This window comes from Kogia breviceps, chromosome 5, assembly GCF_026419965.1.
Source record: "Kogia breviceps isolate mKogBre1 chromosome 5, mKogBre1 haplotype 1, whole genome shotgun sequence".
Taxonomy (NCBI): Eukaryota; Metazoa; Chordata; class Mammalia; order Artiodactyla; family Physeteridae; genus Kogia; species Kogia breviceps.
In genome coordinates, this window is record NC_081314.1 from 17,886,432 (window position 1) to 17,907,902 (window position 21,471).

General features: G+C 42.0%; 2 protein-coding genes across 15 annotated transcripts in view; one reads left to right on the forward strand and one right to left on the reverse strand.

The window, feature by feature from the left end:
• STAG1 (STAG1 cohesin complex component) overlaps positions 1-5,254 on the forward strand; it is a 455,106-nt gene extending 449,852 nt beyond the window's left edge. For 4 of the 5 annotated variants that reach the window (XM_067033725.1, XM_067033728.1, XM_067033729.1 and 1 more), the window contains 4 exons: positions 1,412-1,522; positions 2,055-2,169; positions 3,651-3,731; positions 3,819-4,692. In XM_067033725.1, the coding sequence (XP_066889826.1) occupies positions 1,412-1,522; positions 2,055-2,169; positions 3,651-3,731; positions 3,819-3,842 (331 nt within the window). In that variant the 3' untranslated portion in view covers positions 3,843-4,692. Of the gene's footprint in view, positions 1-1,411; positions 1,523-2,054; positions 2,170-3,650; positions 3,732-3,818 lie in introns of all 5 variants that reach the window. The other variant, XM_059065085.2, reaches the window with a different exon arrangement.
• Positions 1-21,471, reverse strand: part of PCCB (propionyl-CoA carboxylase subunit beta) — a 142,329-nt gene that overhangs the window by 30,947 nt on the left and 89,911 nt on the right. For 2 of the 10 annotated variants that reach the window (XM_067033735.1, XM_067033734.1), the window contains exons 11-16: positions 12,663-12,770; positions 12,320-12,420; positions 11,795-11,893; positions 10,862-10,961; positions 9,800-9,879; positions 6,875-6,990 (exon numbers count right to left, since the gene is read on the reverse strand). In XM_067033735.1, coding sequence (XP_066889836.1) covers positions 6,875-6,990; positions 9,800-9,879; positions 10,862-10,961; positions 11,795-11,893; positions 12,320-12,420; positions 12,663-12,770 — 604 coding nt within the window. Of the gene's footprint in view, positions 1-743; positions 2,250-2,859; positions 3,023-5,853; positions 6,639-6,874; positions 6,991-9,593; positions 9,880-10,861; positions 10,962-11,794; positions 11,894-12,319; positions 12,421-12,662; positions 12,771-21,471 lie in introns of those variants that run through there. The other 8 variants (XM_067033736.1, XM_067033738.1, XM_067033733.1 and 5 more) reach the window with 7 other exon arrangements.

Genomic DNA, 21,471 nt, shown 5'->3' on the forward strand with positions numbered 1-21,471 from the left:
TGTTATAATTCAGATTCTGGGTTTTCATAAGGAATCTTTGCTCTGAGGATCTGCCTTTTTCAAAGCTGAAAGGATCATCTTTGTCAGCCACTGCATAACTGGGCCATCTTAGAGGGTAGTTTGCCTTATGACCAGCACTCCCACTCCATTTCCTACTGGGGGAGGGGGGGTATCCTCCTTATTGGAGACTTGCTTCCCTGACCTTACCATGTCAGTCCCTCCTGGCTGTGGTCTGTCATCTTTTTCCTGCTATAGATTTATAGGTTGAATCAAGGTGGTAGCCTAACATGATATAGACAGCTGCTTCCAGAGAACTTTATGTGGCAGATTTTAGCTACCAAAAATCGTTCAAGTTTCCATCCTATAAAATTCCCAAGAGTCATGTTGATTTTATGCAAGTGTCCATGTGCCAGTAAGGATAGAGTACAGGTGAAGATTTGGCTCAGCATGTACCTGACTCCAAACTTCTTCAGAAGGGCTGAGAAAAAATGTGATCTACCCTCCCTTGTTCAACTCTGGAGAGCTCTGAGCCACGAAGCCAGCATCATTCCTGTCCCTTTGGGGACTGAGTGTGCAGCTAGGAACACTTGTAAGTAGGGCAGCAGCTGGATACAGAAGTGTGAGAAGCGCTCTTGTTTAGCAGGGATTTGGGGAAATTTAAGCACCTGTGTGTGAAGAAAAAGTTTTCCTCAACCTTCTTAGGGCTCCTGGCTGAGTCTAAAGATTTAACTGACAAAGACAGATTAACAGGAGAAAAGCATAGAAAGTTTATTAAATTTTTACATGTACATGGGAGCCTTCACAAGAGAATGAAGACCTAAAGAAGTGACCAGAGCAGGAAGCTTTTAAGCCTTTTAGACAAAGAAACAATGAATTGTGAAGAAATGACAAGACAAACGAGTTTGGACTGGGGTAGTCCACCTAGGGCTAGGTAGTCCTCATCTTAACTAGGAAGATAAGCATTAGTTTAACAGGGTTTGTTTGCACGTTCCTCTGCTGCCATCTCTGGGCTGATAAGAGTCTGTCTCCAGTAAAAGGAGAATTTATTTCCTGCCTTTAGGCAGAAAAGGGGGAACTTTTTCTGTGTTTTACTACTTCTTAATTGCTTTCAGCTCAAAACAATTTTTATCTCAAAGAAGCATATTTTGGGGTGACATATTCTGATTGCCTTCACACCTAACAACTAGCTTCCACAGCCAGCTTCTCTTGGAGACTTAGGGATCTCCAGTTTACTGCCATTTCTGCAAAGACAGGTCTTTTGATAATGATCTCAACCTTGACCCTGGAATAAATCCCTCTAACTCCCCTTACATGGGGATTAGGTCAACCAACTATGGCCTTTTTAGCATGGGACTGATTACCTAAATTCCTCATCTGCTGCCACAAAATGAATAATAGTACCCTCTCTTAGTCCTCAGATGCAGATCTCTTGGTTAGGCCAGCCGAAATTAGAAGACTTAAATCGGAAGGACAGAACAGGAATGAACTACATGAAAGTGAGAGCTGGAGTAAGGCATGCCGTGTAAGTGTTACATCAAGTGTCACAAGAACATGATCGCTGTGTGATGGTCATTTTGTGTAACAACTTGGGTTTCTCTGATGTTTGGTCTTAGGAGTTAAAATCATAATTCAGGATATGCTATGCAGTGTAGGACAGGAATGGAGGACATGGGTGCTCGAGGCTTTCAGCATTTAAATCCTAGTGTGACACTTGCCAGCCATGTGGCCTTGGACAAGCTCTAAAACCTCTGTGCCTCTGGTTCCTCATTTGTAAATTTGGGATAATAATGGCACCACTTAGAGTTCTGTGGGAATTGACACATAGCTAGCTAGTAATATTGTTACTGCATTTAAATTATACTTCCTTCTGATGAGTTGAGATGAAATCTTGAGTTAACCAAATGAATGATTCTTAATTACCTTAGAGTTCAGTATCATAATTTGTGCAGTCTACTGGTTGTAACTGGAAGGTGTGCTTTTACTGGTTAGAAGACCCAGTGTAAGAGCCAGAACTCCAGGTTCTATCAGTCTGAACTGTGCTTTTCCTGTATCAGTCGGGGTCTAATGGAGGAAGATGCCGAGCCCATCTTTGAAGATGTAATGATGTCATCCCGGAGCCAGTTAGAAGATATGAATGAAGAATTTGAAGATACTATGGTTATTGACCTGGTAAGGAAGTTCAATACATTTTTCTTCTGTTAAAATATGTGAAGGTATTGGTGTAAGATGATGCTCTTGTTTTCAGAACCCTGTGAAAGGAAGAGGAGGAGGAGGTAACATTGACCGACAGTGGGCAGGGCCCGTGTAGTGCTTGTAGCACTTGTGGGCATTTGGATGAGCTTATGTTTTTCAAGCCTGTTTTCAAAGCAGTCAGATTTTCAATTCTGGCAATAACAGGAACTGGCTCCTTCTTATTTACCTTCATGAAAAACAGCTTACACTAGATCTTTCAGTATAGCATGTTCATCTGGCCTCTTGTACTTTAAATTGGAGTCTATGTACACTGCACTCCAACATAGCAACCAAATGCAGAATATGGACCTTATTTGTTCAATGTGAAGAGACATGTTTAAAATAAGGAAATCTGAATATGGACTAAGTGTAGGTGATATTAAGAAATTTTCTTTGTCAGAAATAGTAATACATGTTGGTTATGTTTTTTTAAAAGTTTCCATCTGTTAAGAGATACATACTGAAGTAGTCATAGGTGAAATGACATGGAGAAGAAAAAAACAGGAATTCAATGGAACAAGATTGGCCAAATGTTTGAAAATTGTTTAAGCTGGGCGCTGGGTGTATGGGAGTTCATCATACTGCTTTCCCTATGTATTAATTTGCTAGACTGCCATAACAAATACCATTGACTGGGTGGCTTCAACAGAAATGTATTTTCTCACAGTTCTGGAGGCTAGACGTCAGAGAGCAAGGTGTCAGCAAGATTGATTTCATTCTGAGGCCTCTCTCCTTGACTTGTAAATGGCCATCTTCTCCCTTTGTCTTCACTCCTCTGTGCGTGTCTCCTCTTCTTATAAGAACATGGATCACATTGGATTAGAACCCACCCATACGATCTCCTTTTACTTACCTCTTTAAATGCCCTGTCTCCAAATATGGTCACATTCTGTGGTCTAGGGGTTAGGAGTTCAACATATTAATTTGGGGGGACATAATTTACCCCATAGCATTCTGCTTTGTATGTTCTGAATTTTCCATGATGAAAAGGTTTAGTAAGAAATGTAAATGAGACCACATCCAATCTGTAACCTCCCTCAACCTACCCACCAGTAGCTCTCCATCTACCTGCTTTGGGGAATTTAGTGAAGTTTTGTCACCTAGTGTTTGATCAGTCTTATAATTATTCCACGATTGAGAGGTATGTTCTTTGTTTATAGGCCCAAAAATTATTTCTATGCATTTACACATTCATTGTAATTTGAAAGCCTTTTTCTATCTAAGTGATAATTAAAAGCCAAATACTGTTACATTTTTCTTTAATGTATGCTCCTGTAAAAGCCAGATTCTTTTCCTTTCAAACTGACCCTTAACAGTTCTTTATATTTATGATACTATTAGAAATATTAGCTGCTTATCACAGTTCATTGTCTTAATGTATCTCAGGAAAAAATTAAGTATCTGGCTTCTCTTTCCAGCCCCCATCAAGAAATCGGCGAGAGAGAGCTGAGCTGAGGCCAGATTTCTTTGATTCTGCAGCTATCATAGAAGATGATTCAGTAAATGTTAAATTATTACTGTTCTGTATTATGGTTTCTGGGTCTTGTTTATGCATGAATTTAATAATTGTGTTTCACTTTTTCTAGGGATTTGGAATGCCTATGTTCTGAAGTCTGAAGAAAATTTACAAATCTGGAACTCTATTATTTAGAGCTAGAGGCCTATATACTGTGATAGCTTGTATGGGGAAAAAAACACTTTTGATGTGATCTGATTTGTTTTTTAATCAAATGATTGAGGTCAATCCCTTTTTGCAGTGACAGAAGAAGAGCATGTAAATTACCCAAGCGAATGCTGGTGAATGTCACCTCAGAAAGACTGACCTGAAAAATCATTTGTGTCCTATTATTGGACTTATCCCAATACAGATGTGTGTGTTTTTCTGGAGGGAGGAAGAAATTTTAAATTTTTAAAACAGCTGTCAAGATAAACACTGTAATACACCTGTTTTATGAAAACTCAGCATTGAGTAAAAAAAAATATTTTTAACTTTATTTTCCTGTTGTACAATTTAAAAACCGTTTTAACATTTTGCCTTTTTATGTTTTAAAAGCTAACCATTTTTATTAAACCTATGAGTAAAGCAGCTCATCCTAATTGCCGAAGAGTGTTTTGGAGCTCACTGGATTTTGGTTGGACCTTGTGGAATACAGAAATATGGAGGAGCAGAATACTGACAAGCTAAGATGAAACTCTGACAGTGCATCTCTGCCAAAAACCATACACCCTCTGTGGACATGGCTATGAATTCCCCGATTTTATATACTCTTGAATAAAAAGGTTTATTTTTATTTATAAGGGGGCATAAAATAAGACATGTCCAAGCAGCCGTTTTTCCAACAGATGCTGTACACCATTCATTTTATATAGATTAGGGAGATTCAAATACAGTACATTTTCTATTGGTATTTGTTCTGTGCGTTTTTAGCAACTTCTACCAGCAAATAAAGTATTCTCAGTAAAACAAAAATGGTTCTCAAGTTATCAGTTTGCTGTTTTTGCCACTTATTTCATGCCCTGCCAAATTCAAGTTACATGGACTTCCATTTTCTTAAAAAGATAATCATGAAGAACTCCTTCGTCATTCAAACGTAATTTTAAGTGTAACATAACCGTGTCTACTTCCCATGCACTTAATACCCTTATGCACTAATTTTGTGAATTAAGTTTACCGATTATAGAAGTATGTGCTGCATAGAAGTCTGTGCTTAGAGGGTGAAGTTCTTAAGCTTACCTTGAAATACAGCAACATTTCAGTGTTAAATGTGCATATTAAGGATAATTCTTTGGGGGAAAGAAATTACGAATCTTCAGGACAGCCTTTAACGGTTTAGAGTTACATTCTGCTTAGACTTTTATGACTTGCTGCTACTGTTGTTTTAAAAAGCCCACTTACTTTCTTCCTTTCTGATTTTTCAAGTAAGCCTCAGAACCTCCAAACCAATCCATCCACAGCTGTTTCTGGGCTGGTTTTTAAAGTAAAGTAGCTGCAACAGAGTGATGAGGCTTTTCCCTTTTTACCAAAAAACAAAAGCATTTAAAAAAAAAAAAATCTGTGCACCCAGTGACTATGTGGGAAAGCAAAATGGATTATTTTATTCATCCTTTTAGTAAACAGACAAGCTTTTCTCAACATTTGTACAGTTCTGAAAAAAACTTGGTCACCAAAAATGTTTTATCTGATAATTGAGCAATTCCTGGGCTCTAGTTGGGGCTGGGGGTCTCACTTTCCTCCAGAAATGTGGGTTTCACTGGAAGTGAAGGGGCGGGGATGATTGGACTGTCCACCACGCCAGCCCTGCCCGCCTGTGGTTCTGGCCAGGGAGCAGGCTAGGAAGTGCCCTGGCACCTGCACAGATTGATCCTTGGCTTGACAGTTTCACGTGGAAAACAAAACAGATGCTGACTTAGAATTGTGGACTACTGTGAAACAGAAAAGGCGTAACATCGACTCCAATGGGTTTCCAGTTCAGTTTGAAGTCAATTGAATTTTTGTATTTTCAGTGTCTCCTTGATTGGTTTTGCTAGTAATTCTGTAAATTGTACATTTGCAATATGAGGTTTTTTTCCTTTTGTACAATTTGAAACTGATGCTTCACCTTTCCTTTAATAAACTATTCAAAATCAGGCTTGTGGTAGTCATCCTATTGTTCCTACTAGGTAAAGCTTTAAAGAAAGAGGTGATTTCTTGTCCTGTCGACAGAATGATGAAGCTTTCCTTTTTTACCAAACACTGAGAGTTTGCTCTTTCAGATCATTTGTTAAATGATGGCAAAATTCCTGTATCAATGAGGCTTTACTTTTTTAAGCAAGCAGAATCTTAGGACTAGCTCATCAGTTTTCTTTCATTCTTTGTATTTCCTTGGAGAGAGTGAGAGACGAGCTAGGCCAAGTGGCCTCTGGTTCAAGAGGAAGCCTCTCGTGGGCTGCATTTTGGAGGAGGTATTCAGGGATTATCAACTGGTCTGAAGCCTGGGTCCTTCCGCCACCTGAGATCCAGACCCAGCACTTCTGCACGGTCGCCCCCTAGCAGTGCCCTGTAAAGATCACTTGTGTTCTACATGGCTGCTGAAGTGACGGTTTCTCTTGACATTGCTGCCAGGTGTCACTCTGAACAAAATTGTATCCTATACTTCATGGGCCTGACCGTGTTCTTTGGGCTGTGTTCATTAGATGGCCTAAGATGGCTGTGCAGAAGAGGCAGGAATGCAGGGAATAAATCAGCAGGTGAGCTCTCCAGGCAGCCCAGGAGGGAAGGTGATGAGGACGGGTCTCTGTAGCAGGTCATCTTGAAGGTTATGTGCTTATGAGATTAGACCAGGGCTTTGCCCATGTGTGACTCTACCTTCGGACAAGTTGCAGACCTCCCAGATGTGACTTGACTGTGACTCTCTATTGGACCTGCTCTCAGAAAAGAATATCAAACAAGGAGCAGTGTCTTCATGGGAAACAAAGGCTTAGTGCCTGCTCAGGCTCCACATCAGACCAAACTCAGGTAAGGTTCCATCCATGCTCTCCTAAGTGCCTAGCTCTGTAGGGGCCTACACTGGGCATCACATCTTGAAGGATAGCTTTCTGCTCCCAAGGACACAAATGAGGCATTTCTCATCACCAGGACAGTAGGGATATGGTCAGTACCTACCTACTAAGGCTGCCACATCTGCCCAGATGTGCTGGCTGGATTCCACACAGGCCCCAGACTGAGGCTCCGCCCACTGAGTAGCCACAGCTTCTGCTTGGAATGGTGGAGATCCCATGCTGACAGGGAAGCAAGAGCATGAGGACCTGTAGTTTCACTAAAATATATATAATAAAGCCACAGCTCTCCAGAAATCCTTTGAAACCAGAAGGACTTAAAGTTCACATCTGTCAAACAGGTGGATCAAGGGTGTTAAGTCAGTGTACTGGGTGAGTGTCCTTCACAGGCTTCTCTGACTCTGGGCAAACCACATCTCAAGTGCCAGCAAAAAGCATCAGTGCATCCAGAAGCAGAGAATTGGGCTGGGAAGACCAAGACATGGTCAGAAGAGAAGCTGGAAAGACTACAGAAACAGAAGGACTGGAAGGCTGCTCGTGGATGTGCGTGCTCCCATTATTCCAGCAACTCCAAAAGATGCCATCATGTATAAGGTAGGAAAGTTTTCCAAATTTAGTAGCTCTTTGGGTTGATACAATCCCAAGTGGAGCAGACCACCACCTTTCTCACTCCAACCCTTTGGGATTCAGACAGTACTGTCTGGGTTCAAATCCCAGCTTCACCACTCATTAGCTGTGTGGTTCAGGACAAATTAGTTTACATATTTAGGGCAGGGACACTTACAGCAGGACACACAGAGCCTCCTACCTCCACCACAACTCGCTGTATTATCTGCTTTCAGTCTAAACACTTATTTGCCAGCACTCCACTCAGTACACCCAAGTCCTGTCTGGTTACAAGATTCAGCATTTTTCTCTGTCCCTTTAAGACGAGACCACAGTTGGGAAAGGCATCCCTAAGAGCAGCTGATGAGAAAACTGACTGCTGCTCTGCAATACAGAGGCTGGTCTACTTGACAGAGCTTCCAAGATCTTGCAGCTCCGTGTCTCCACCACCAGCTTGGTTTTCAGATAGGCCAAATCCTAGTTTGGCAGACCCCAGAAATTGGATTGGCCAGGCAACTTTAAGCTACTGATCCACATGCTAACCAACTAGTATGGTTCTTCCTTAGCCAGGAGGCCTCTAAAAGACCAGGAGTCTGCCACCACCCCTTTCCCAGCTCCAATGGCTTACAGTCTTACTGCTGGTGCCAAAGAGAAGTACAAGGAGCCTCTGGCCAAACATCTCTGCCCCCTAGGAACTAACCACCTAGTTAGGAAGACAAAAATATGTTTCAGGCCACATGTTTGCTTCTAAATTTCATCTACTAAAAGAAACCACGGCTCTTAGAGAAATCACTGAATCCGGAGCTGGGTGAGGAAAATATAAGATGAACCTGGTACATTACCCTGTGTCAAAAAATAAGGAAGTGCACAAAAAATTATTGTGACATCAAAAGGACTGAGGAACCAGCTTGAAAGAGCGCCCCTCTGGCCATATCAGGAAATTCTGAGCATCAAAATGAGTAACATTAAATTTTTAAAGAACCCATGAGTCTCTATTTTTTCTTGATTGAATGACTGAATATATTCATTCACTAAAACATTTATGAAACACCTACTATATACTATGCCCATTTCAGTTATGAATAATAATATATGATTCTCAATAAACTAGTATAATGTGCATTAGAAAATTTGATAGGGTGATAGCATAGTAAGAAAAATATATTATTTCAGAAAAAAATGTTTAAAAATGAAAAAATAATTTATGCATCTAAATTGATACTAAAAACTTAAGAAAAAGCTCTTTCTTCCTTCCTTGTGGATATAATGACAGGGTTAGAAATACAGTATTTTACCACCAACATAGAACAGCTGATTGAGGCAAGAATCATAATGGATACTAAAAAGTAGTGGACGAAAGTGTGCTGACAGGCTTAAAGAATGCCGATCAGACTCAATTTCATCAATAATGGAAAAACCTAACGTGTTTCCTAATGTAATACAAGGAAAGAACACTCTTGTGTATTACTCCGATCTGGATCTAAATGTCTGTAAACAATCAGACAAACCCAAACTGAGGGACATTCTACAAAATAATTGGCGAACATGCTTCAAAAATGTCAGTGTCATTAAAGACTATGTAAGACAATGAGCCTTGTTTCATATGAAATAAGCATTGACATTTGGGGGGACAAAGGGTCATGATTCTGCAACTTACTCTCAAATAGGTCAGTAAAAATAGTAATTATATATTTATATAAAAGATGAAGCAAATGTAGAAAATGTTAAGAACTGGATAATCTAGGTGAAGGGTATACAACTCTTGCAACATTTCCACAGGTTAGAAATTTTCCAAAATAAGTTTTTTAAAATGTGAGAACACGTTTCTGGAAAGAAGTTAATATAAGGTAAGAAATTAATATAGGGTATATGCCTTACTGAGCATCTATTCTGGTAGACAGACACACACACACACAATTACAAACATCTCCTTTAATCCTTAACAATTCCTGAAGGAATTGAAAGGATAGGACATATCATTTAACTGTTATATTATTTAAAAGTAAGAAAACTAAAAGCCTAAGCAGACAAGTACTTCACCCTAAAAGATTATCTCACCTTTAGAGAAAAAAATTAATTCTTGGGAAAAGAAAGGAAAACAATACACAGAGGTGTCAAATAAGGGTCAGCTCTAAGTGATAATACTATAGTGTTTTCTTTAGTTTTCTTGATTTTTCAGATTTTTACCACAAAAAAGTAAGATTTATGCTCAAAAACTGTTAGGATTTTTAATAAAATAATTTTATAGCAAGGCACAAATGAAATCTCTCTAGAATGTAATAAACTTAGCCAAGTTATTATTGGTATTTATATTCCCAGGTTTCATGACTGCAAAAGGCAGGGATGGGTGCAAATGGCCAGGTAGTCATTACCCTCGGTACATTTACAATGGAATATTTGCATGTTTCCTCCATGGGCGCTGTACCTTCTTGCTGGCCAAGACATCCAGGTCACAGCAGATTCGGGCACGTGTAGAGGCAGGCTGGATGATGTCGTCCACAAACCCTGGGGAAGCACAGAAAAGGAAGCAGATCATCTGCAGCCCCAGATGCTGCCACCCATCCAACACCCACATGGTGCTCAGCCAGGGCACTATCTTCTGCGGCCAACAGTGTGAGCAGGGCCCAAGCTGACACAAGAGGAGCTGGGTCCTGTGAACCTTCCCCTGATCCCAGGAGCCCCCTGTTCCTCTGGCAGGTCCCAAACTTCTGGCCTAGAAACACTCGGCAAAAAAAGGAAAATGTGACCCCCTCCCCACCACGATGGGAATCCAATTAAGAAAGTGTACTTTCATTTTTTTTTTTAATCACTACAACAATTCCTCCCATCCTGTACATAAACCCCTCTGCAATGTTACTATGCAACTCCTCCCATCAGGAAGTGGATTGTATTTCTCCACCTGGCTTTGTAACTTGCCTTGGCCAACAGAATGTGGCAAAAGTAACACTGCAACTTCCAAACCTAGGCCTCAAGGAACCTTGCAGCTTCCCTGCTCTCCCTCTTGCCCTCAGGACACCATGTAAAGCAGTGTGGACTAGCCTCCCTAAGAATAAGAGACCACGTGGAGAGAGTCTACCTGACAGCCGGCACCAGCCATGTGAGTGAGGCCATTGTAGACTAGCCCCAGTCAGACTGCCAGCTGCATGACTGATCCCAGGCCCAGCCAGCAGAAGAGCCAGCCAGCTCAGCCCAGACCAAACTGCTGACCCTAAGAACTATGAGGGAAAACAAAACAAAACAAAAGGTGGTGGTTTTAAGTCACTGTTTTGGGTAGATTTTTCACAGCACTGGGGTGACTGGGATTCAGCCATTTCAGCAATGTTGTTTTGATTCTGGTGACAAAGCAGTGTCCTTAAGTGATGACTGCTCAGGGACAAGCCAGCCCTCACTGGTCTCCAGATTAGACAAAGGCAGACGTTCTGGAGTAAAATAAGAAGCAAGTGACCCAAGAAACGAACAGAGCTGCCCTCCCCACCACAGGCCCTACCTCTCACGGCTGCAGGAAAAGGGTTGGCAAACTTCTCGACGTACTCTGCCTGCGCAGCCTCCACATTCTCGTGCCCTTTGAAGATGATCTCCACAGCGCCCTGTCACGAGAGGAGTTAGTGAACGCCCCTGGAGGCCCCTGGAGACCTGGGCAGGCCTCCCTCAGCTCATCATCATGGGCATGGTTGCCAGTGTCCTGGTAAATCAAAGTGTACCAGAGACAAGGGCCAGCTCCAGGTGCCTGGAGTTGACCTCCGTGACTCCAGGGGCTGTGATGGCTGCTCAGCTGTGGCCCCGATGACGAGCAGCCCAGGCTAAGCCAGGTGTTTGCCTCCCCAGATTCTGTCCTGCTCTCTCCAACTGCATTTATCCTTCTCTGAGGCCAAGATATTTGGCCCAGTTTCCACCGTTAAATCCACAGTTCCCTCACTGAGGGAAGCAGAGTGCTGTTTTCCTTTTTCATGATTCTGAGCCCTGAGCACACAATTCAATGGCCAGAGGTGGAAAGGCTGAAATGCAAATGTAGAAAAATGAAGACTGAAAGATGAGCCTTCACATCAGAACCCTTGAAAGTCAGCTTGGAGAGGCAAGGGCATGGGAATTACCTGGTTCAACTGCAACAGCTGTTTTGAAGCAGAAAAGGAGTGGGGAGCAGGCTCAGCAACAGGAAGCACCTGCCCTAAGGCAGCAGCTTGGGGCTGGGGGAAATGTCCAGTCCTCCAAAGGCCAGTCCAGCTGACTGAGCCCTCTCCCCTTTACTGACGTCTCAAAACCCACTCTAGGCTCCTCCCACCCGGGCACACGGAGATGGCAGCACACGCCTCAAGTAAAAGGGTAGGAGGCAAGCTTGCCAGGGTCTAGACCCCAACCCCCTGAAGCCCTGGCCCCTCTCCAACATTTCCCAGACGCAGAAGGGAAAGCCAGAGGGCCTCACCTTTGCTCCCATGACTGCAATCTCTGCTGTGGGCCAGGCGTAGTTGGTGTCACCACAAAGGTGCTTGGAGCTCATGACATCGTAAGCGCCACCATAGGCCTAGAACAGACCCAAATGCTGAATATTAGTGCCTGAGTCACCCATGTCACATCCCTGCAAGACCCCAGGAAGTCAAGGAGAATGAGGACAAAAGGCAAGAAGAGCCCTCCTGGGCTGCTAAAGGCCCAGTGCCTGTGAGGCCAGGGAGCCGGAACACAAGGGCACAGCCCACAGGCCTTTCACGGTTCATGGTCACGGTCTTTCCCGGCTGCTTTTTCCCACTGCTGCTTTCAGTTCCCAGATGACCAGGGACACCTCTGCAGGGCGTGCCTGCAGGGCTGTCCACGCTGTGCTGTCCTCCAGAACTTTTTAAGGGGAGCGAGGCGTAGTCTCCCTCCAGCACTGCTGAACCTCTCCCCCAGACTTCCAGCCATGGCCCTGCCGTGGGAGTGAGTGAGCTCACAGCCTCCAGCGTGAGTTCCTCACCTTCCTGGTGATGACTGTCACTTTGGGCACAGTTGCCTCGGCAAACGCGTAGAGAAGCTTGGCGCCGTGCCGGATGATGCCTCCGTACTCCTGCGCGGTGCCTGGGTCATGAGGAAGAGTTACTAGATACCCACAGAATCCTCAGGAGGTCAGCCTCTGCTCTCAGCTGGGAGGCCTTCCCCCTCCCCAAAGGGCCACCCCTCACACAGCCACACATCCAGACACCCAGAATATGGAGACATCACAAATCCTGAGGGAATTTTGCAAGAAGATCTCCAAATAAAGTGGGTGCCTCGCTGGGCAAAACTGCCTCTCCTGGCCCCCACCTCTGCCAATGACTCACCAGGGAGAAAGCCAGGGACATCCACAAACGTGATGAGTGGAATATTGAACGCATCACAGAATCGGACAAAACGAGCCCCTTTCACAGATGAATTAATGTCCAAGCATCCTAGAAAAAGACAGATCATCCAGGCTGAGCTTCTGGGCAATTCCCAGTCCCACCCACACTGGGAATGTGCCCTCAGCAACAATTCAGAGCTGGTTACTAAGGAGGCACCAAAGTTACCTCCTCAGAAAACGGCTAAGGGGATCCTCACACTCCAGTAAAAACTGGGAAGACAGGAGAACCCATCTGTCACTGGCCAGAGGGCCAAGGAGTGGCGCCACCCCTGAGGGTCTGGCAGCAAAGCCCAGGGCAGGCAGCCAGTCTCAGCCTCATAAACTGAAGGGCTGCTTGCTGCCACCTGACGCACAGCCTGCCTCGCCCCTGCAGCCAGTCGTGGGAGGTGACACTCAGGGACTGGTCTTAGAGAATCCCTGTACCCTGGAATCGGATTCTGGCTTCACCAGCTATAGCCATGTGTCAGGTTAATTACTTCACTTTCTGAGCCTGAGATTCGCCACCTGAAAGGCAGGGGTGTTTTCCCCCTCCTACCACAGCTATAAGGATTACAGGAGATGGTATTTGTGAAAGGGCACAGAATGAGAGCTCAGTTACTAGTAAACCCTCTCCTACCACACTCTGCAAAGTATTTTATGAAGCCAGCATTGCCCCGATACCAAAACAAGAAAAGGACATTACAAGAAAATGCAGACCAAAATCCCTCATGAACATAGATATAAACAGTCCTAAGATATTACCAAATCAAATCCAGCATTAGATAAAAACACTGATGCATCATGACCATGACCAAGTGCAGTTCTACCCAGGAATTTGGACTTGATTTAATGTGTGAAAAGCAATGAAATTATTAAAGGAGAACAAACATATGGTAATTTCAATAGATATAAACATCTGAGAAAATCCAACATTCGTAATTAAAAACTAGCAGTAAGGGCTTCCCTGGTGGCGCAGTGGTTGAGAGTCCGCCTGCCGATGCAGGGGACACAGGTTCATGCCCTGGTCCGGGAAGATCCCACATGCCGCGGAGCGGCTGGGCCCGTGAGCCATGGCCGCTGGGCCTGCGTGTCCAGAGCCTGTGCTCCGCAACGGGAGAGGCCACAACAGTGAGAGGCCCGCGTACCACAAAAAAAAAAGAAAAAAAAAAACTAGCAGTAAACTACGAGTACAATTGAACTTCCATTATCTGATAAAGAATATCTACAAAAAAACGTATATATTCATGGATTAGAAGAATAAATAAATCCCCAAACTGATCTATACCAGTGCTTCCCGAAAGAGCTTTCTATGATGATGAAAATGTTCTCTGGCTCTGCTATTTGTCGACATAGTAGACACTAGCCACATGTGGCTACCAAATACTTGAAACATGACTAGTAAAAGTGAGAGACTAAGTTCCTAATTGTATTTAATTTTAATTACTTATACTATTTTAATTATTTTAGATTTAAAGTTTAGTAACAAGTATAGTGGAGAAATCTGTATTTTTCAAGCAATTCCTATCAAATTCATAGGAATTTCTGATAAGCGGACTCTAAGATTCACATGGTTAATACAAAGGAGACAGAATGGTCAAAACGGTATTTTTTTTTTTTAATATCAGTATAGGAAGACTTATACTAACTGACTTGAAGACTCACAAAAACAGGGTTTCTCAGTCTTGGTATTATCAACAATTTGGACAGGATAATTCTTTGCTGTGGGTGTTTGACTTCTGCACGTAGGATGTAGAGCAGCATCTCTGGCCTGCACCCACTAGATGCCAGTAGCACACCCCTCCACCCCTCATCCCCACTATGACAACCAAAAGTGTTTCCAACACTGCCACATGTTCCCAGGATATTGAAACTGTCCCTGGTGAGAACCACCAAGAACTACAAAGCTACAGTCATCAAGACAGTATGGCAGAGGCATAGAGGTAGGCAAAAACAGCAATGAAACACGATAGATTGTGAAGAAACAGGCCCACACAACTGATTTTAGACCAGGTACCAAAACAATTCAGTGTGGAAAGTAAGTCTTGTTAACTAATGGTGATGGAACAATTAAATATCTGTATGGAAAAAAACAGAAGTAGACTCCTGTTTCACTCTATACCCTACACACAAAAATTAGCCCAAAATAGATTGTAGATCTTAACATAACCCACAACTACAAAGCTCCTAGAAGATGATGTGGACTATCTTTGAAACCTTGTAGTAGGCAAAGATTTCCTGGACAGGACACAAAAAGTTCTAATCAGAAGTAATAACACTGATAAATGGGATTTTACCAAGTTTTTTAAATAATGTGAATCAAAAGACACCATTAATTAAATGAATAAACAAGTCACAGACCAGGAAAAAAATATTTAAAATACACATATCTGACAAAGGATTCACATCCAGAATATATAAAGAACACTACAAATCAACAATAAAAAGACAACTCAAAAAATAATAGCAATAGGCAAAACTTCCCTTTTGCCTAATGCATTTTCTGAGATGATAGAAATGTTCCATATCTTGTTTTGAATGATGAATACAAAGTTGGATAAGCTGCCAAAACCCATCCCAATGAACATGTAATTTACTGTGCCTAAATTGTAACTCAATAAAAGAAAAATCTATGTCAATGACTTGAAATAAAGAATGTGAGTGATGAGTCCTGGGATGAAGGCAATTCTAAATTAAGAAACCACAAGTACAAAGAGGCCAGAATAAAAATCAAAATGAAGAAAAATACCAGCAATGACAACCAAACAAGATAAAATCACTGGGGAAATGAAAACAGTCAGAAATGGAAAACCTGTGGCCCTGAGCTGCCAAGAGTGGGCCCCAGGTCCACTAAGATGATGGCCTCATCATCTTAGGCCCTAGTCCAGGCCTGACAGAGCACCTGGCACCCAGAGAGCCCAATGAGCCCTGGCTAATTCCTACAAGGAAGAAATGAGAACCAGTGTCAAGGGGGAGGAGGAGTGGGGGAGGGAAGGATAAGGAGTTTGGGATTAGCAGATGCAAACTAGTATTATAGGTTGGATAAACAACAAGGTCATAGGGTACAGCACAGGGAACTGTATTCAGTATCCAGTGATAAACCATAATGGAAAAGAATATATATACGTATAACTGAGTGACTTTGCTGTACAGCAGAAATTAACACAACACTGTAAATCAACTATACTTCAATAAAAAAGAAAAAGAAATGAGAACCAGAAAAGAGGCCTCCTCTGTGAGCCTCTAAAGCTGTCTTTTTTGACACCCCATAAACATCACAAAGAATTACTGAGTCAAGAAGGAGGGAAGCTGAGGAACCACAATGGAACCAAGTATTCAGACTCCAGCCAGGGCTAGGGCAGGCCCCTGGGATAGACATTCTAAGTATTTGTAGATAAAGTTTCCACAATGAGCCAAGCAGTTTCTTAAAAAGTGAGCTTGTGAAAGTGCACCTGTACTGGAGGGCATCAGAACCTGCAGACATAGTCACGGGACAAGTATCTTTGGGCAGACACAGAAAATCACATGAAGTCCACACCAGGGACAGAGACAGTGAAGAGGAGGAACTAAAGAGATATGTGAACAGCCAAGAACTTACTGTAGGAACAAAATGCATTTTCAGTATGTGTAAATTCCTGACTTTAAACACTATTTCTAGACAACAAAATGGTGGAATAGGCAGCTCCAAGCTCCTGTCTGCAAACAGAAACATCAAAACACATGCAGAAACTGTCAGAACCAACTTTGTCAAAACTCTGGAACAGGCAAAAGTTTACAACTAAGTAAAAGCTGAATCAGGAAAAAGGCAACTTAGAAACTGTAGGAAAGCTCTGTGGCGTTTTGAATTACACTTGCCCCACACTCTTCCTGGTTCTAGAGGAAGCAAAGAAGACCTGAGGCACAAATCACTATGTAGGTCTGTTCTAACTTGTCTGGGGGCTACCTGAAAGATGGATGCAAGCCTTTCATCACTTCACCTAACTCAGAACTCACTCAGGCCAGAAAAGTGGCAGGCATTGCTCACTGTAAGACAAAAGAACCACCTATAGACATCTGGGGTGAAAGATTACGGTTGAGATTCCCTAAGGGCTGGGAGGGAAAAAACAGGGAGAGAGAGGGCTTGGTGGGGGTAGGAATTAGGGTATTCAAGATCTCCTGGGTATACAAGGGACTTCAGAAAGACGCAGATATGCCTAGAGCCAGATGCGTGTTCAGAAAAGACCTAAGAAGGGAAATTAGAAAATACCTTGAACGGATCAGTGGAACGGAATAGAGAGCCCAGAAATAAACCCACATACCTAGGGACAATTAATCTTTGACAAAGAAGGCAAGAATATACAATGGGAAAAGACAGTCCTTCAGGAAGTGGCATTAAGAAAGTTGTACAGCCACATATAAATCAATGAAGTTAGAACACATCCTCACACCATACACAAAAGTAAACTCAAAATGGCTTAAAGACTTAAATATACGACAAGACACCATAAATGTCCTAGAAGAGAACATAGGCAAAACATTCTCTGACATAAATTGTACCAATGTTTTCTTAGGTCAGTCTCCCAGGGCAACAGAAATAAAAGCAAAAATAAAAAATGGGACCTAATCAAGTTTATAAGCTTTCACACAGCAAAGGAAACCATAAACAAAATGAAAAGACAACCTACAGACTGGGAGAAAATATTTGCGAATGATGCAACCAACAAGGGCTTAATTTCCAAAATATACAAAGAGCTACAATTCAATAAAAACAACAACAAAAAACCAATTGAAAAATGGGCAGAAGACCTAAATAGACATTTCTCCAAAGAAGACATACAGATGGCCAATAGGCACATGAATAGATGCTCATCATTGCTAATTACTAGAGAAATGCAAATCAAAACAATAATGAGGCACCACCTCACACCAGTCAGAATGGATATCATTGAAAAGTCTACAAGTAATAAATGCTGGAGAGGGTTTGGAGAAAAGGAAATCCTCCTACACAGGTGGTTGCCATATGATCCAGCAATCCCACTCCTGGGCATATACCCAGACAAAATTATAATTCAAAAAGATGCATGCACCCCTATGTTCACAGAAGCACTATTTACAATAGCCAAGACATGGAAACAACCTAAATGTCCAGTGACAGACGAATGGATAAAGATGATGTGGTATATATATAATGGAATATTATTCAGTCACTAAAAAGAATGAAATAATGCCATTTGCAGCAACATGGATGGACCCAGAGATGATCATACCAAGTGAATTAAGTCAGGCAGAGAAAGACAAATACCATATGATATCACTTATATGTGGAATCTAAAATATGACACAAATGAACTTGTCTAAAAACAGAAACAGACTCATAGACATAGAAAACACACTTGTGATTGCCAAGGGTGGGGGAGGATTGGGAGTTTGGGATTCGCAAACTATTATATATAGAATGGATAAACAACAAGGTCCTGCCGTACAGCACAGGGAACTAACAATATATTCAATATCCTGTGATAAACCAGAATGGAAAAGAATATGAAAAAGAATATATGTGTATAACTGAGTCACTCTGCTGTACAGCAGAAATTAACACAACACTGTAAATCAACTATACTTCAATAAAAAAATTTTTAGGGCTTCCCTGGTGGCGCAGTGGTTGAGAGTCCACCTGCCGATGCAGGGGACACGGGTTTGTTCCCCGGTCCGCGAAGATCCCACGTGCCGCGGAGCGGCTGGGCCCGTGAGCCATGGCTGCTGAGCCTGTGCATCCGGAGCCTGTGCTCCGCAGCGGGAGAGGCCACAACAGCGATAGGCCCGCGTACCACAAAAAAAAAAAAAAAAAAATTTAAAGAAAATACCTTGAGATGAATTAAAATGAAAACATAACATTACAAAAGACCTGAGAAGACCTTAGGCTTTAACCTTGGGCTGATACCTAAACTCAGCTTAAGTCTGGCTACGTGTTGAAGGACAGCCTCAGTACAGAGCCAATTTGTAAAGACTAGGAGAGATGTTTTCTTATTTGTCTGTTTTGGCACCTGTTGTTCAAGGTAATCTCTGTTAGAACAATAGCTGGACACAAGCTAAGGAAAACAACAAGGAATATAGCCTCTGCAAAAACAGTTGGGAAAAGTCACTAGATAATGGACTACTAAAGCGTTCAACAATCAAAAAAACAACAAACTCTGGAAAAAGGGGAGAATATGATTTCCAGAGTTACCGCATTATAATATTCAAATGTTCAGTTTCCAACAAAAAATAGCAAAGCATACAAAGAAACGGGAAAGTACAGCCATTCAATGAGCAAAATAAATTAAAAGACTCCATCCCGCAGAAGCCCAGACAATAAACTTACTAACCAAAGATTTTAAATCAACTGTCTTAAATATGCTCAAGGAGGTAAAGGAAAACATGAAGAACTAAAAAAATCAGGGAAAAAAAGTATGAACAAAATGAGAATATCAATAAAGAGAAATTATAAAAAGGAACCAAACAGAAATTCTATGGCTGAAAAGTACAATAACTGAAATGAAAAGCTCACTACAGGGGTTCAACAACAGACCTGAGTAAACAAGAAGGATAAGGAAACTTGAAGAAAACTTAAATAATCCTGTCTGAGGAGCAAAAAGAAAAGAAAAAAAATGAAGTGAATAGAGACTAAGGGACCTATGGAATATCATCAAGTGAACTGACATATATACCGCATGGCAGTACCAGAAGGAAGAGAGAGAAAGGGGCAGAGAGATTATTTGAAGAAATAATGTCCAAAAACTTCTCAATTTTGGCACAAGACGTGAAGCTACAAATTCAAGAAACTCGAAGTAGGACAAAAGTCATACACACACATACTGAGACACATTATAGTCAAATTATTAAAAGACAAAGACAGAATCTTGAAAGTAGCAAGAGAGAAGTGACTCATCATACACAAAGAATCTTCAATAAGATTACCAAATGGGATACATATTTAAAGTGCTGAAAGTTCTATTTTTTATGGTAGTTCTATTTTTAGTTTTATGAGAAACCTCCATACCGTTTTGCATAGTGGCTGCACCAATCTACATTCCCACCAACAGTGTACAGGGTTCCCTTTTCTCCACATCCTTGCCAACATTTGTTATTTGTGTTCTTTTTGATGATAGCCATTCTGACAGGTGTGATGTGATATCTCATTGTGGTTTTGATTTGTATTGCCCTGATGATCAGCAAGGTTGAACATCTTTTCATGTGCCTATTGGTTATATGCATTTCCTGTTTGGAAAAATGCCTATTCAGTTCTTCTGCCACAGTAATTCCACTCCTAGGAATACATCCAAAACACCCAAAAACACTAATTTGAAAAAATACATGCACCCCAATGTTCATAGCAGCATTATTTATAATTGCCAAGATATGTAAGCAACCTAAGTGTCCATCAACAGATGAATGGATACAGAAGATGTGGTGTATACATACAATGGAATACTACTCAGACATAAAAAGAACAAAATTTTGCCATTTGCAGCAATATGGATGGACTTGGAAGGCATTATGCTAATTGAAATACAGTAAGTCCCCTACATACAAACGAGTTCCGTTCAAGTGCGGTCATAAGTCCAGTTTGTTCGTTAAGTCCAGAAAAGTTAGCCTAGGTACCCAACTAACACTATCAGCTATATAGTAATTGTGGTAATAAGTTTATAATACTTTTCACACAAATAATACATAAAAAACAAACACGAAAACATCTTTAATCTTACAGTACAGTACCTTGAAAAGCACAGTAGTACAGTATAACAGCTGGCATATGGGACTGGCATCAAGTGAACAGGCAAGGAGAGTTGCTGACCGGAGGAGGGAAAGGAGGTGGGAGATGGTAGAGCTGAAGGACTGTCAGCAACAGGAGATGGAAGGCAAGCTGCAATTTCACTCATGTCTGACGCTGATGGCACAGATTCTGGTTCCTTGCTGGATTCAATTCCATCTACCCTTTTGAAAAAATGATCCAGTGATGTCTGGGTAGTAGCTCTTTTTTTCTCGTGATAGATGACACAGTAGCACTGGATTGCATTCTGTACGGCTGCTGCAACCTTCGTGTACCATTCTACATTCGGGTCCTGTGCCTCAAAAACTAACAGTGCCTTCTCAAATAAAGAAAATCCCCTTGCTATTTCCAGCATCATGAATCTCTTAGGTTCTTCAATTACTTGTTCTTCTTCTTTTCTCTCTTCATCGTTTCTCTGGGCCTCCAATTCCATCAGGTCTTTATCAGTAAACTCCCATGTTGCACAGCAAGGAGTTCAATGAAGTCGTCCTCTTGCAGATCTAGCTCCAGCTTCTTGCTGAGGATCACTAAGTTGCTGAAGACCTCTTTGGACTCCTCATCCACCTTCTCAAATCCATGAAAATTGTGAACAAACTGCGGGCAAACGTTCTTCCAAACCCCATTCACAGTGATGGCCGTAACCTCATGCCAAGCAAAGTCAATGATTTTTATGGCCTTGTAGATGTTATAGTCCTTCCAAAATTGTTGCAAGTTTGCTCCTGATTCGTCACTCATCTTTACTGCCTGATGAAAAGTGTGACATAAATAATACTTCTTGAAAGTCGCTATAACCCCTGGTCCATAGGTTGGATGAGCAACATAGTACTTGGTGGCAGATGCACTACAGGACATTGGAATGAAAGTTGTCCATGAATGGGGGATGGCCCAGAGCATTGTCGAGCAGCAAAAGAATGTTGAATGGGACATCCTTCTCCAAGCAATATTTCTCCACATCCGGGATAAAGTGGTGGAAAAAACAGTCCTG